Source organism: Nerophis lumbriciformis, linkage group LG18 (assembly GCF_033978685.3).
Source record: "Nerophis lumbriciformis linkage group LG18, RoL_Nlum_v2.1, whole genome shotgun sequence".
NCBI classification, from domain to species: domain Eukaryota; kingdom Metazoa; phylum Chordata; class Actinopteri; order Syngnathiformes; family Syngnathidae; genus Nerophis; species Nerophis lumbriciformis.
In genome coordinates, this window is record NC_084565.2 from 12,222,429 (window position 1) to 12,237,621 (window position 15,193).

Below are 15,193 nucleotides of genomic sequence, written 5' to 3' on the forward strand. Positions count from 1 at the left end.
AAGACGCGTCTTGTTCAAATATTTAACTTAATATTCATAATTAGAAAACATCTGTACTTGAGACATGTACTTTGTTATATTTGACTTAATATTCATAATTAGGAAAACATCTTTACATAAGACGTGTTTTGTTCAAATATTTCACTTAATATTCATCCATCCATCCATCCATTTTCTACCGCTTATTCCCTTTGGGGTCGCGGGGGGCGCTGGAGCCTATCTCAGCTACAATCGGGCGGAAGGCGGGGTACATATTTACTTATATGTAAATATGTACCCGTAGGCTTCACGGTGGCAGAGGGGTTAGTGCATCTGCCTCACAATACGAAGGTCCTGAGTAGTCTTGGGTTCAATCCCGGGCTCGGGATCTTTCTGTGTGGAGTTTGCATGTTCTCCCCGTGACTGCGTGGGTTCCCTCCGGGTACTCCGGCTTCCTCCCACCTCCAAAGACATGCACCTGGGGATAAGTTGATTGGCAACACTAAATTGGCCCTAGTGTGTGGATGTGAGTGTGAATGTTGTCTGTCTATCTGTGTTGGCCCTGCGATGAGGTGGCGACTTGTCCAGGGTGTACCCCGCCTTCCGCCCGATTGTAACTTAATATTCATAATAAGGAAAATATCTTTACATAAGACGTGTTTTGTTCGAAGATTTCACTTAATATTCATAAATAGGAAAACATCTTTACATAAGACGGGTTTTGTTTAAATATTTGACTTAATTAGGAAAATATCTTATCATCAGAGATGTTTTGTTAGAATATTTCACTTAATATTCATAATTACAAAAACACATTTTCACATTAGATGTGTTTTGTTAAGACTATTTGTTTGAAAATCATAATTAGAAAAACATCTTCAGATAAGACATGTTATTTTAGACTATTTGACCTAATCATAATTAGAAAAACACATCTTCACATAAGACGTGTTTTGTTCGAATATTTGACTTAATATTCATAATTAGGACAACATATTTACTTGAGACATGTAGTTTGTTAGAATATTTGACTTAATATTCATAATTAGGAGAACATCTTCAAATAAGACGTGTGTTTTGTTAGAATATTTGACTTAATATTAATAATTAGGAAAACACATATTTACTCATGACGTGTTTTGTTCCAATATTTGACTTAATATTTTATAATTAGGAAAACACACCTTTACTTAAGGCATGTTTTGTCAGAATATTTGATTTAATATTCATAATTAGGAAAACTCATCTTTACATAAGACGTGTTTTGTTCAAATATTTCACTTAATATTCATAATTAGGAAACATCTTTACTTGAGACATGTAGTTTGTTATATTTGACTTAATATTCATAATTAGGAAAACATCTTTACATAAGACGAGTTTCATTCAAATATTTCACTTAATATTCATAATTAGGAAAACATCTTTGCTTAAGACATGTGTTTTGTTAGAATATTTGACTTAATATTCATAATTAGGAAAACATCTTTACTTAAGACATGTGTTTTGTTAGAATATTTGACTTAATATTCATAATTAGGAAACATCTGTACTTGAGACATGTAGTTTGTTATATTTCACTTAATATTCATAACTAGGAAAACATCTTTACATAAGATGTGTTTTGTTCAAATATTTCACTTAATATTCATAATTAGGAAAACATCTTTGCTTAAGACATGTGTTTTGTTAGAATATTTGACTTAATATTCATAATTAGGAAAACATCTTTACTTAAGACATGTGTTTTGTTCAAATATTTGACTTAATATTCATAATTAGGAAACATCTGTACTTGAGACATGTAGTTTGTTATATTTGACTTAATATTCATAACTAGGAAAACATCTTTACATAAGACGTGTTTTGTTCAAATATTTCACTTAATATTCATAATAAGGAAAATATCTTTACATAAGACGTGTTTTGTTCGAAGATTTCACTTAATATTCATAAATAGGAAAACATTTTTACATAAGACGGGTTTTGTTTAAATATTTGACTTAATATTCATAATTAGGAAAATATCTTCACATAAGAGATGTTTTGTTAGAATATTTCACTTAATATTCATAATTAGAAAAATATTTTCACATAAGAGGTGTTTTGTTAGACTGTTTGAAAATCATAATTAGAAAAACATCTTCAGATAAGACATGTTATTTTAGACTATTTGACCTAATATTCATAATTAGAAAAACACATCTTCACATAAGACGTGTTTTGTTCGAATATTTCACTTAATATTCATAATTAGGAAAACATCTTTACTTGAGACATGTAGTTTGTTAGAATATTTGACTTAATATTCATAATTAGGAAAACATCTTTACTTAAGACATGTGTTTTGTTAGAATATTTGACTTAATATTCATAATTAGGAAAACATCTTCACATAAGACGTGTGTTTTGTTAGAATATTTGACTTAATATTAATAATTAGGAAAACACATATTTACTCATGACATGTGTTTTGTTCGAATATTTGACTTAATATTTTATAATTAGGAAAACACCTTTACTTAAGACACGTTTTGTCAGAATATTTGATTTAATATTCATAATTAGGAAAACTCATCTTTACATAAGACGTGTTTTGTTCAAATATTTCACTTAATATTCATAATTAGGAAACACATCTTTACTTGAGACATGTAGTTTGTTATATTTGACTTAATATTCATAATTAGGAAAACATCTTTACATAAGACGAGTTTCGTTCAAATATTTCACTTAATATTCATAATTAGGAAAACAACTTTACATAAGACTAGTTTAGTTCAAATATTTCACTTAATATTCATAATTAGGAAAACATCTTTACTTAAGACATGTGTTTTGTTAGAATATTTGACTTAATATCCATAATTAGGAAAACTCATCTTTACATAAGACGTGTTTTGTTCAAATATTTCACTTAATATTCATAATTAGGAAACATCTTTACTTGAGACATGTAGTTTGTTATATTTGACTTAATATTCATAATTAGTAAAACATCTTTACATAAGACGAGTTTCGTTCAAATATTTCACTTAATATTCATAATTAGGAAAACATCTTTACATAAGACATGTGTTTTGTTCGAATATTTTACTTAATATTCATAATTAGAAAACACATTTACTTAAAGCATGGCTTGTTAGAATATTTGTTTGAAATTCATAATTAGAACAACACATCTCCACATAAGACATGTGGTTGGTTAGAATATTTGTCTTGAAATTCATAATTTGGGAAAAAAAACATCTTTACATACAGTAGCCATTGTTGTATTTTTGCCTCATTCTTGTGAGAATCCTGCATGTGACCGAAGCATTAAGGAGTGGGACTATGCAGGGACTAGCTGCAGTGTACTCAAACAACCACCAGGTAGCATCCCTTTCTCTTTTGGACTTATCAGGTCGGTAGCGCATTCTTCAAGTGAAAGATGAGGCAAACATACAACTTACCTACTTTAAGACATGTGTTTTGTTAGAATATTTGACTTGAACTTCATAAATAGGAAAAGCCGTCAGCTTGTAGAGTTATGCTGTGGCTGACCTGAGCCTGAACCAGATGTGGACAGGTCGTAAATGAGGTCTTGCAGTGTCCCGTCGTTAGGCATGTAAAGATTGTCGCAGGAGGGATCTTCCAGCCCCAGCCTCTGTCTGTGCCCGCAGGCCCGGCGCTGGTGTTGACACATGAAGACGCCCACCAGCAGTAGTAAACAAAGCAGCAGGAGCGGCCCCGCGATCAAGGCGACCAGTTCCACCAGCCCCCACGACCCACCTGGGCCCGAACCACCCCTGGGGCCCGACTGGGTGGTCACTGAGGAAGAGACGGGGGGTTAGTGTGCGGAATGCGACACTGGTTTGACACCAGCTCAGCAGGTTGAAACAAGAGCACAAAGTCATAACAACTATTGACATTTTTACGTTGTATTGAAAAGGAATGCTGAACAGGACCAAACTTCACCTGGAAAATGACCTGACATTCACACTCAAGCACTCATAACAGACTCTCTCTGCAATCTTCCACGTCAACAAAGCATCACAGAAAAAAGTTCCACTTTTAAAAATGCACTAGCTTGATGCTAATTTACATTAGATATGCCATACAAATGCTACTGATTAGTATTAGCGATTTTACATGGCTATCTCATAGGGTTGTAACAGTACGTGTATTTGTATTGAACCGTTTCGGTTCAGAGGTGTACCGAACGAGTTTCCACACGGACATATTAAGTAGCGTCATGCACGTTGTGTAAACAATGCACACCGAGGCACAACACACGGCATGCTAGCAGCTAACGGGCTAGGATAGACTGACCATACGTCCTCTTTTCACCGGACATGTCCTCTTTTGCGGAGTTGTCAAGGCGGAGTTTCTTAAATGCCTCAAATGTCCGGCATTTTGAGTTAGGGTTGCGTGTATTTTCAATGTACGTTCAGGGTTAAGAAGGGGTTAAAAACAAAACAAATTATGCGTGCAGCAGCATTGGTGAGGGAGGGGCAGAGACAGAGAGAGAGAGAGAGAGTTATGATAAACGCGCATGCGTCGCCAGGCTCTGCTTTTTATCCATAGATTTATCACATTTAATTTTTTATTATCTATGGCAGGGGTGTCAAAAGTGTGCCCGGAGGCCATTTGCGGCCCACAGCTAATGTTTTAAAGGCCCACGGCACATTCTAAAAATATTATTAAAATAAACAAAAACATAACAAAAGTGAATAAAAAAGCTTAAAGGTTAAATGCAATTTAGAAAAAGTTGCAATGTTGACTAAAAAAACAAAGCTGTTTTTTTTTCTTTCAAACTGTCATTGCTCAAAACATAATATTGAATCAAAATCAATGTTATTATTGACCTATCCAAGGTTCCAATTACTTCACATCAAACATTCCACTAAGAAAAATATTTTTGGTGGAAGATTTTGCAAATTTAGTAAATAAATAACCCAAAAATGTATATTTTGTTGTTTTCTTACTGTACCGAAAATTAACCGAACCGTGACCTCTAAACCGAGGAACGTACCGAACCGACATTTTTGTGTACCGTTACACCCCTACTATCTCAACATCTTCAAATTTGGTCATGAAAACTACAACTAAAATGTACATATAGCTGGACAATTATTTAAATTTTAATTTTGACTCAGATTATGGCTTAAAATGATCATAAAAATATGGGGCGCACAATGTGCATGCGAATTCCGGAGCTTGTAACAGTGAAATTGATGTGCGGTAGAGATGCGCGGATAGGCAATTATTTCATCCGCAACCGCATCACAAAAGTCGTCAACCATCCGCCATCCACCCGAACTAACATTTAATCAAAACCGCACCCGCCCGCACCCACCCGTTGTTATATATCTAATTAGACGATGCAAGGCATTAGTGAGGTTATAAAGCTTTTGCCTGTTAAAGAAAGGAGACTGATCCAATGTAGCAGAGACATTCAATGCGTGCCACGCTGTCACGGCCCAGACGCACACCAGTGCGCAATCATCTGGGAGCCGCGCTGAGCGCACCTCCAAGCGCGCTCGCGCCACTCAAACTGCTGCAGGCAGCTGCGTTCTATCTTGTTTTAACATCCTGTGGCACTCTTCTGGGATCACGGCGGACGAAACTGCTCATGCTCAGGGTGTTTGTGGAGGTTTGGGGTTTTGCACAAATGTGATGCACCATGTTAGATGTCCCGGTTTTGTGACTGTCGTAGACATAAACAGCGTCGCAGCTCTTGCAAATCACGTAGCCAGCATTACTATCATCCTGATTTACAACCTCATAAAAACGAGTCCACGCTGAACTTTTCTGGCCTTTTTTTCCCCCCGGTCTTTAGTATTCCCTTTTTTAGTTTGTCGCGTACCACGTTTGCTGCCAGCGTTGCCATCTCTTTTTTTTTTCTTCTTCTGTTGTGGCATGCTGCAGGTGCCTGCTCGTTTTTCGTATGTGGGTAACAACATTTAACTATGTATATATATTTCCGAATTGGTTTAACTGCCACCCGCCTGAATCTATTTAAAATCTAATTTTTTTTTAATTTCAACCGCCCGACCCGACCCGTGGATAAAATCAATTTTTTTTTTTATTTCAACCGCCCGACCCGCGGATAATCCGCGGTTGTGTCCGCAAACCGCGCATCTCTAATGTGCGGTGAATGAGTGAAAACAAGACCACGTCTACTAGATGTTTGGGATCTCACCATGGTTGCTACCTTTTATTTGACACAGCGCTAGTATGCTTCATCAATAATCACTAAACTCAACAAAAAAAGAAAGGCATATGATTCCCGCGAACGTAATCACACTGTCAAACGCTGAAATTACGGAAATTGACATAAATCTGAGAGAAGTTCTGTCATTGTGAGAAGAAGGAACATTTTTTGGAGAAAAATTACGTGTCCGGTTGTGCTCATTCATCCCTGAAACACGCCCTGAACTAATCAATGTGGAGACGGCCACTTGAAACAGCGACTAAATGAGGAAGCTAAAGCTAGCAAGAACAATCCATACATCCACAACACATCACATCTGCTTGTGTTGTTGTGAACGACATCATGGATGTAAGATAAACGTACAAACAGAACAGCAGCACACTTCACCCCTTTACAATAACCGTTTCAAAAAAGTACCTTACACAAGCATAATGTACAAAATTATTACGCTTTAACTTTAAATACTGGTCAAAATTTTCCAAAGGCATCAAAAAATGGGATAGTGTTTGCCTTTAATTAACAAACATTTTATTAAATTTAATTTATGACACAAAAAGCACCCACTCTTTGGTGGTAAAATAAGTTAAAAAACGGAATTCAAAAAAATTTAAACAAAAACTGAATTTCATTGTTTTTTATATTGGTATTGAAATGTATGGATAATAATACTACCGGTATTATTATTATTTCACTTGTTTATTTGTTACAAATAAATATACAATGTTGTTTCAAATGATATTTAAAGTTGAATTTTGGTGGCATATATACAGTATATGGCTTACGTTTTCAAATTAATGAATGATCGTGGTATTAATCGTGATTACAATAGCAATCAAAAATAATCGTGATTATTATTTCTGCCATAATCGTCCAGCCCTATTACAATACTTACAGGATAAACAATTTGTAGGACTCGCACAAGAAAAAGATTGGCACATTCAAATTAATGGCAAAGACTACTTCCTGACAACGGCAACACATCTGAACAAACTGAAATGAATGCATACTTGCAAATGAAACTCAGAGGTGTAAGAAAACAAGCTATAACAACTTGACAGCACACTTATTATCACATCAGTGTTAAATGTTACATCTAAAAAATGTTTCTTTATTATTATTACCATATTTTCTGGACTACAGAGCGCACCCACAGATGTTAGCCGCACCGAACTATAAGCCGCAGACATATACGTTGTGAACTTAGATATTTACACAATATTATTCTGTACATTTTTATTTACATACCTTAATTGTTTCCAAACGGTGCCTGTAACACGGTAGTAAACGGATGATCAAACAAAACAGAAACCATCGTCATGAACCCCCTAGCTGCGGAAGCTAGCTCTCCATTCAGCTAAACAGACTCAATAACTCCACGGTAACGACCTGGTGAATTTACGGAGGAATTTGCCATACTGGAACAATACAAAAAGAATGTGGTCGTAAGTTAGCAATACTAACACAAACACTTGTAAACGTGCTAGCATATTAGCTAATGCTAACAACTCTAGCTTGATTACATTACGATAGCACGTACAAATATGCAAGAAAACACTCTTACAGACGTCACACATGGGACGGTTTAGTCAGAATTAATTGTTTTAGTTGTATTGTAAAACTTACAAACATTGCTTGGAGAATCTATACTAGTAGAAACGCTATAAACACTTCTACTTCGGGTTGAAAGGACTAAATCAGTGGTTCTTAACCTTGTTGCAGGTACCGAACCCCACCAGTTTCATATGCGCATTCACCCAACCCTTCTTTAGTGAAAAATAAAATGTTATATGTTTTTGGTAACACTTTAGTATGGGGAACATATTCTAAGTAACAAAGACTTAATTTAGAGTTTTTTGGACACTAGGGGAACATATTCTAAGTAACAAAGACTTAATTTAGAGTTATTTGGTTAGGGTTAGGGTTAGGGCTAGGGCTAGAGCAGACCGAATAAGGCAGGGGTGCTCACACTTTTTCTGCAACGAGCTACTTTTCAATTGATCAAGTCGTGGGGATCTACCTCATTCATATATATAATTTATATTTACTTATTTATGAAATATATGTTTTTGTTAACAAGTTAAAGGTGTTTAATGATAATGCAAGCATGTTTAACACATATAGTTAATATTGTTAATACATTAAAGGTGTTTAATGATAATACAAGTATGTTTAATACATATAGTTAATATTGTTAACAAGTTAAAGGTGTTTAAAGATAATGCAAGTATGTTTAACACATATAGTTAATATTGTTAACAAGTTAAAGGTGGTTAAAAATAATACAAGCATGTTTAACACAAATAGTTAATATTGTTAACAACTTAAAGGTGGTTAAAGATAATACAAGCATGTTTAACACATAGTTAATATTGTTAACAACTTAAAGGTGGTTAAAGATAATACAAGCATGTTTAACACATATAGTTAATATTGTTAACAAGTTAAAGGCGGTTAAAGATAATACAAGCATGTTTAACACATATAGATTCCTTTCTTTCATGAAGACAAGAATATAAGTTGGTGTATTACCTGATTGTGATGACTTGCATTGATTGGAATCAGACAGTGGTGATGATAACGTCCGCATTTTCGAATGGAGGAGAAAAAAAGTCCTCCTTTCTGTCCAATACCACATGAAAGTGGTTGGTTTTTGGCATCTTATTTGTCCAGCTTCCGTACTCCTTTGTATACACTTTACAAGAAATACATTGTCGGCAAACTCCGTAGCTTGCTAGCTTGTGCACGCCAGCTTTCTGAGACTCTTATTTTGGTAGCGCAGGCAGGATGAAGCAGAGCTTTTATTGTGCAACTGTGCAGTCGGTCTTTGGAGTTTTGACGACAGGTACGGCGCCAGAGTCTGTTGAAATAAAGTGTTTCTCGCCTTCCAGTCGGTAATTTTAACGAGCTGGTAGCAGCCAGCGTCATCTCAGAAGACCCTCGGGTGCCGTGAATGTCAATCAAGTGACGAAAGTGACGTCATAGTGAAGATTTATGATCGCTCATTTTTAGGACTATTTTTTTAATGCCTCGCTGGTGATTGACTGACACACCCTCCGAGATCGACCGGTAGATCGCGATCGACGTAATGAGCACCCCTGGAATAAGGCATTAATAAGTACTTAATAATGACTAGTTAAGAGCCAATATGTTACTAATTCGCATGTTAATAAGCAACTAATTAATGGTGAATATGTTCCCCATACTAAAGTGTTACCATGTTTTTTTTACTGGTGCACAAAATGAAGCGTGCATGAACATCACCTTGTTCAAAGAACAAAACCAACACAGTGCATAAACTCACAACAAATGACACACCTGCAAATCAGTCTGACTTCCGTAATAAGCCGATAGGGAGAAGTTTTTATTTACCGTACACGATGAGTCGGGTGTGTCTTGACCTCCGCCGAACCTATAGGGTTCGATCGAACCCAGGTTAAGAACCACTGGACTAAATGGAAGGACACTGCAGCACCTGCCGTTAGCAAACTCGTCCAAATGATGGCACTATAGCACAAACAATAACACACCTTATCAATGTGTTTGCTTGTTTTTTTTGTTTTTTAAAACGATTGCATTATGGCTGTCAGCGAAGACAAATCCATATATTAGCTGCATCGTTTTGTAAGACGCAGGGTTCAAAATGTAGGAAAAAAGTAGCGACCTATCGTCCAATGTTTACGGTATATAATTATTTACCACATGAACACACACAATCCTTTTTGATTCCCATGGACTTTGAATTTATATCGGGTTTAAATGTGATAGGTGACCAATGACCATCCCTACTTGCCAGATATCTAGACCAGTGTTTTTCAACCTTTTTTGAGCCGAGGCACATTTTTTGCGTTGAAAAAATCTGGAGGCACACCACCAGCAGAAATCATAAACTCAGTTGACAGTAAAAAGTCGTTGTCGCAATTGTTGGATATGACTTCAAACCATAACCAGGCATGCATCACTATAGCTCTTGTCTCAAAGTAGGTGTACTGTCACGATCTGTCACATCACACCATGACTTATTTGGAGTGTTTTGGTGTTTTCCTGTGTGTAGTGTTTTAGTTCTTGTCTTGCGCTCCTATTTTGGTGGCTTTTTCTCTTTTTTTGGTATTTTCCTGTAGCAGTTTCATTCCTTCCTTTGAGCGATATTTCCCGCATCTACTTTGTTTTAGCAATGAAGAATATTTCAGTTGTTTTTATCCTTCTTTGTGGGGACATTGTTGATTGTCATGTCATGTTCGGATGTACCTTGTGGACGCCGTCTTTGCTCCACAGTAAGTCTTTGCTGTAGTCCAGCATTCTGTTTTTGTTTACTTTGTAGCCAGTTCAGTTTTAGTTTTGTTCTGTGTAGCCTTCCCTAAGCTTCAATGCCTTTTCTTAGGGGCACTCACCTTTTGTTTACTTTTGGTTTAAGCATTAGACACCTTTTTACCTGCACGCTGCCTCCCGCTGTTTTCGACATTTACAAAGCAATTATCTACCTGCTGCCACCTACTGATATGGAAGAGTATAACATGGTTACTCTGCCGAGCTCTAGACAGCACCGACACTCAACAACAACACATAATTTGCAGACTATAATTACTGGTTTGCAAAAAATTTTTTTAACCCAAATAGGTGAAATTAGATCATCTACCACGGCACACCAGACTGTATCTCACGGCACACTAGTGTGCCACGGCACAGTGGTTGAAAAACACTGATTTAGACTATAATGATACACTCTCAGTGGATTAAAAAAATAAAATTGTGAGATACAGCACACGTCCAAGACTGCAGCGAGTAAAGTGCAGTCCAGCGAAAAACAAAACAAAAGCAGCTGTCATGACATCATAATTACATAATGGGCAGAATGTGTGTGGGTGTGGGACATTGTGTCTTTTGTTTGTTTTCAATGTCTGTGACGTGCACTAAAAAGGGCGTGGATAGTGTCTCACCGGAGGGTACTTTGAGGTCCATGTTGTTGCAGTAGTCGCTGTAGCAGCACAGGATGTTGACCAGGCCATCTGCACTGAGGCAGTAGAAAGGCTGACCCGGAGGCTCGAGTTTGTCTCTGGTGATGCAAGTGCGAAGGTGCTGCTCTTGGCCGTCCAGGAACGAGGTGGAGGCCATGCAGGCGCCGTCCGTCTCGCACTGGAAGCCCGTCTTCTCACACCGGGCTGTGGTGCAGTTGCACCAAAGAGCTGTGGAAATGAATGAATGAATGAATTCATGCCGAGGCTGGTCGGTATGAGACAAAATTCATATCGCGGTATGAATTCATCCATTCAAGGTAACTGTATACATATATCTAGTGATGGGTCCGGCAACACCGACGCATCGGCGCATGCGTCGAGCTCATAGAGCAAAACCCTGTGTCGGTGCGCGTACCGCTTTTAGAAAGTCACGTGACCGATCATGAGCTGTTTGTCACGTGACCGATCATGAGCTGTTTGTCACGTGACCGATACGCGAACTGTGTCGCACTGACGCCTCCTCTGTACCCTGTGAGCGGGTCTTTTCTACAGCCGGAGAAATAATAACTAAGAAGAGAAATCGTCTAAAATGGAATACGTCGGAAAAACTTTTTTTTTTTTTTTTTTTAATAAAAATGTGTAAAAAAATAAAATAAAATAAAAATTCCCAGTCCACAATCATCCACAACACGTTCTTTTAGATTTCCATGTTATGATACATGTTCACATTATTTATTGACTGTATCTAAAAAAGATAAAAATATATTTTTATTTAAATGAAGATATGAAATAATCCTAAATGAAATACAATGACTTGGTTTATATTATTGTATATACTAGAGCAGGGGTCACCAACGCGGTGCCCGCGGTCACCAGGTAGCCCGTAAGGACCAGATCAGTCGCCCGCTGGCCTGTTCTAAAAATAGCTCAAAGAGCAGCACTTACCAGTGAGCTGCCTCTATTTTTTAAATTGTATTTATTTACTAGCAAGCTGGTCTCGCTTTGCTCGACATTTTTAATTCTAAAAGAGACAAAACTCAAATAGAATTTGAAAATCCAAGAAAATATTTTAAAGACTTCGTCTTCACTTGGAATAAGCGGTAGAAAATGGATGGATGGATGGGTCTTCACTTGTTTAAATAAATTCATTTATTTTCTACTTTGCTTCTTATTACTTTTAGAAATACAATTTTAGAGAAAAAAATACAACCTTAAAAATGATTTTAGGATTTTTAAACAAATATACCTTTTTACCTTTTAAATTTCTTCCTCTTCTTTCCTGACAATTTAAATCAATGTTCAAGTAAACATTTTTTTTTTAATTGTAAAGAATAATAAATATTTTAGCCTCTGGTTTTTCGACGAAGAATATTTGTGAAATATTTCTTCAAACTTACTATGATTGAAATTCAAAAAAATTATTCTGGCAAAGCTAGAAAATCTGTAGAATCAAATTTAAATCTTATTTCAAAGTATTTTGAATTTCTTTTAAAATTTTTGTTCTGGAAAATCTAGAAGAAATACTGATTTGTCTTTGTTAGAAATATAGCTTGGTCCAATTTGTTAAATATTCTAACAAAGTGCAGATTGGATTTTAACCAATTTAAAACATGTCATCAAAATTCTAAAATGTATCTTAATCAGGAAAAATTACTAATGATGTTCCATAAAATTTTTTTTTAATTTTTTCAAAAAGATTCAAATTAGCTAGTTTTTTTCTTCTTTTTGTCGGTTGAATTTTGAATTTTAAAAAGTCGAAATTGAAGATAAACTATATTTCAAAATTTTATTTAAATTTTTTTCGTGTTTTCTCCTCTTTTAAACCGTTCAATTAAGTGTTTTTTTTCATCATTTATTCTCTACAAAAAACCTTCCGTAAAAGGGGAAAAAAAATGTACGACGGAATGACAGACAGAAATACCCATTTTTTTATATATATAAATTTATTTATTTAGCTATTCTTGTTTAAATCACACTTACGTGTAACTTACAAATGACAATATATTTATTTATTTAAGTGTGTATCAAACTGGTAGCCCTTCGCATTAATCAGTACCCAAGAAGTAGTTTTTTGGTTTCAAAAAGGTTGGTGACCCCTGTACTAGGGCATACAATCAGTGTCAGTTGAGTCGGTCCATAGGTTGCCTGTAGGGATTTTTAATGTCCAGCAGATGTCAGTATTTAGTGACACAGTATCAATACAGTTTTGCAATGTGTCGAAACGCTTCATGACGCCTCATCAACCCATCACTAGCATCCGCTGACCCCTCTCTGTCAGTTGAGTTGCTGTTGTTCCCAAACTCTTCCATTTTCTTATAATAAAGCCGACAGTTGACTTTGTAATATTTAGGAGCGAGGAAATTTCACGACTGGATTTGTCGCACGGGTGGCATCCTATGACAGTTCCACGCTGGAAATCACTGAGAGCGGCCCATTTTTTCACAAATGTTTGTAGAAACAGTCTCCATGACTAAGTGCTTGATTTTGTACACCTGTGGCCGGGCCAAGTGATTAGGACACCTGATTCTCATCATGTGGATGGGTGGCCAAATACTTTTGGCAATATAGTGTATATTGATATCGTTTTATCGTCCCAGGCCTATCGATGGTGTGACGGCGGAGCACAAATCTTCCCCCGTGGCCAAATTGATATAATTTCTACCATTATTTTGAATAATTTAGCGACTTTTAGTTTCCCTAAAACCTCCTTCACACACACCCGTCAAATCCTTAAAGGTTTCGGGGCTGTCGCTTGGCAACTCAGTTTAAACCACCTCCACATATTTTTAGGGAGCTCTTATGTATTTTTAACGTTTTATTTCACACTTTCACTGTATGTTATCTCTCTGTGATACAACCAACCTCGCATAGATGTTGTACTAATGATGACTTAGCACGTCTTAATGTATTAGTTTGACAGTAAACACATTGTTATATTATCCTTGTTGGTCTGGGGGACATGTTGTGTAACTTATTGACAAAACAACTTATCGAACTGATAAGATAATGTTCTCATTACTAGTTCTCCAGTAGAAAAACAACAAACTATCAAGATGAGTTACGCTCATTTGACTATTATATCAAAGTGTGCACAAATAACCCAATTATTGTTGATTTGCTCTCGTGACTGGGCTAGCTCAACTAGCATGCTAGCGGCTAACGCCCTGCGCGACAACAACAACAACAACAACAACATGGGCACTCACCTTCACAGCTTCTCCGCAGGACCAGCCAGGTGAGCAGCGCCTGTGACATCCGTGAATGTGCCATAATGATGACATATGTGTCTCCTTTGTCCTTTCTTACACGCTCCTTCCACTACATCCTAGCACGTTAAGCTAACTTGAGCTAGTTAGCTACTAGCCTGCGTTGGATGAGGCGAGGACACGTGACGTGATGATGGCCAGTCTCCTCCACTACATGACAGTAAACAACACAACACGACAGTAAACAACACCACACTACAGTATACAACACTACACGACAGTAAACAACACTACACTACAGTATAAAACACTACACGACAGTAAACAATACAACAGTAAACAACACTACACGAGAGTAAACAACACAACAGTATACAACACTACACGACAGTAAACAACACAATATTAAACAATACTACACAACTGTAAACAACACAACAGTAAACAACACTACACGACAGTAAACAATACAACAGTAAACAACACTACACGACAGTATACAACACTACACGACAGTAAACAACACTACACTACAGTATACAACACAACAGTATACAACACTACACAACAGTAAACAATACTACACAACTGTAAACAACACAACAGTAAACAACACTACACGACAGTAAACAAAACAACAGTAAACAATACTACACGACAGTAAACAATACAACAGTAAACAACACTACACGACAGTAAACAACACTACACGACAGTAAACAATACAACAATAAACAACACTACACGACAGTAAACAACACGACAGTAAACAACACTACACGACAGTAAACAACACTACACGACCGTAAACCACACGACAGTAAACAACATTACACGACAGTAAACAACACAACAGTAAA

The 15,193-nt window shown here is 36.5% G+C and overlaps 1 protein-coding gene across 1 annotated transcript in view; it reads right to left on the reverse strand.

Moving 5' to 3' along the window:
* Positions 1 to 14,667, reverse strand: part of LOC133617591 (activin receptor type-1B-like) — a 44,195-nt gene extending 29,528 nt beyond the window's left edge. Inside the window, exons 1-3 of the mRNA XM_061977655.2 lie at positions 14,334 to 14,667; positions 11,110 to 11,355; positions 3,523 to 3,789 (exon numbers count right to left, since the gene is read on the reverse strand). Of these exons, the coding sequence (XP_061833639.1) occupies positions 3,523 to 3,789; positions 11,110 to 11,355; positions 14,334 to 14,397 (577 nt within the window). The 5' untranslated portion in view covers positions 14,398 to 14,667. The remainder of the gene's footprint in view (positions 1 to 3,522; positions 3,790 to 11,109; positions 11,356 to 14,333) is intronic.
* Positions 14,668 to 15,193: the final 526 nt, after the last annotated feature.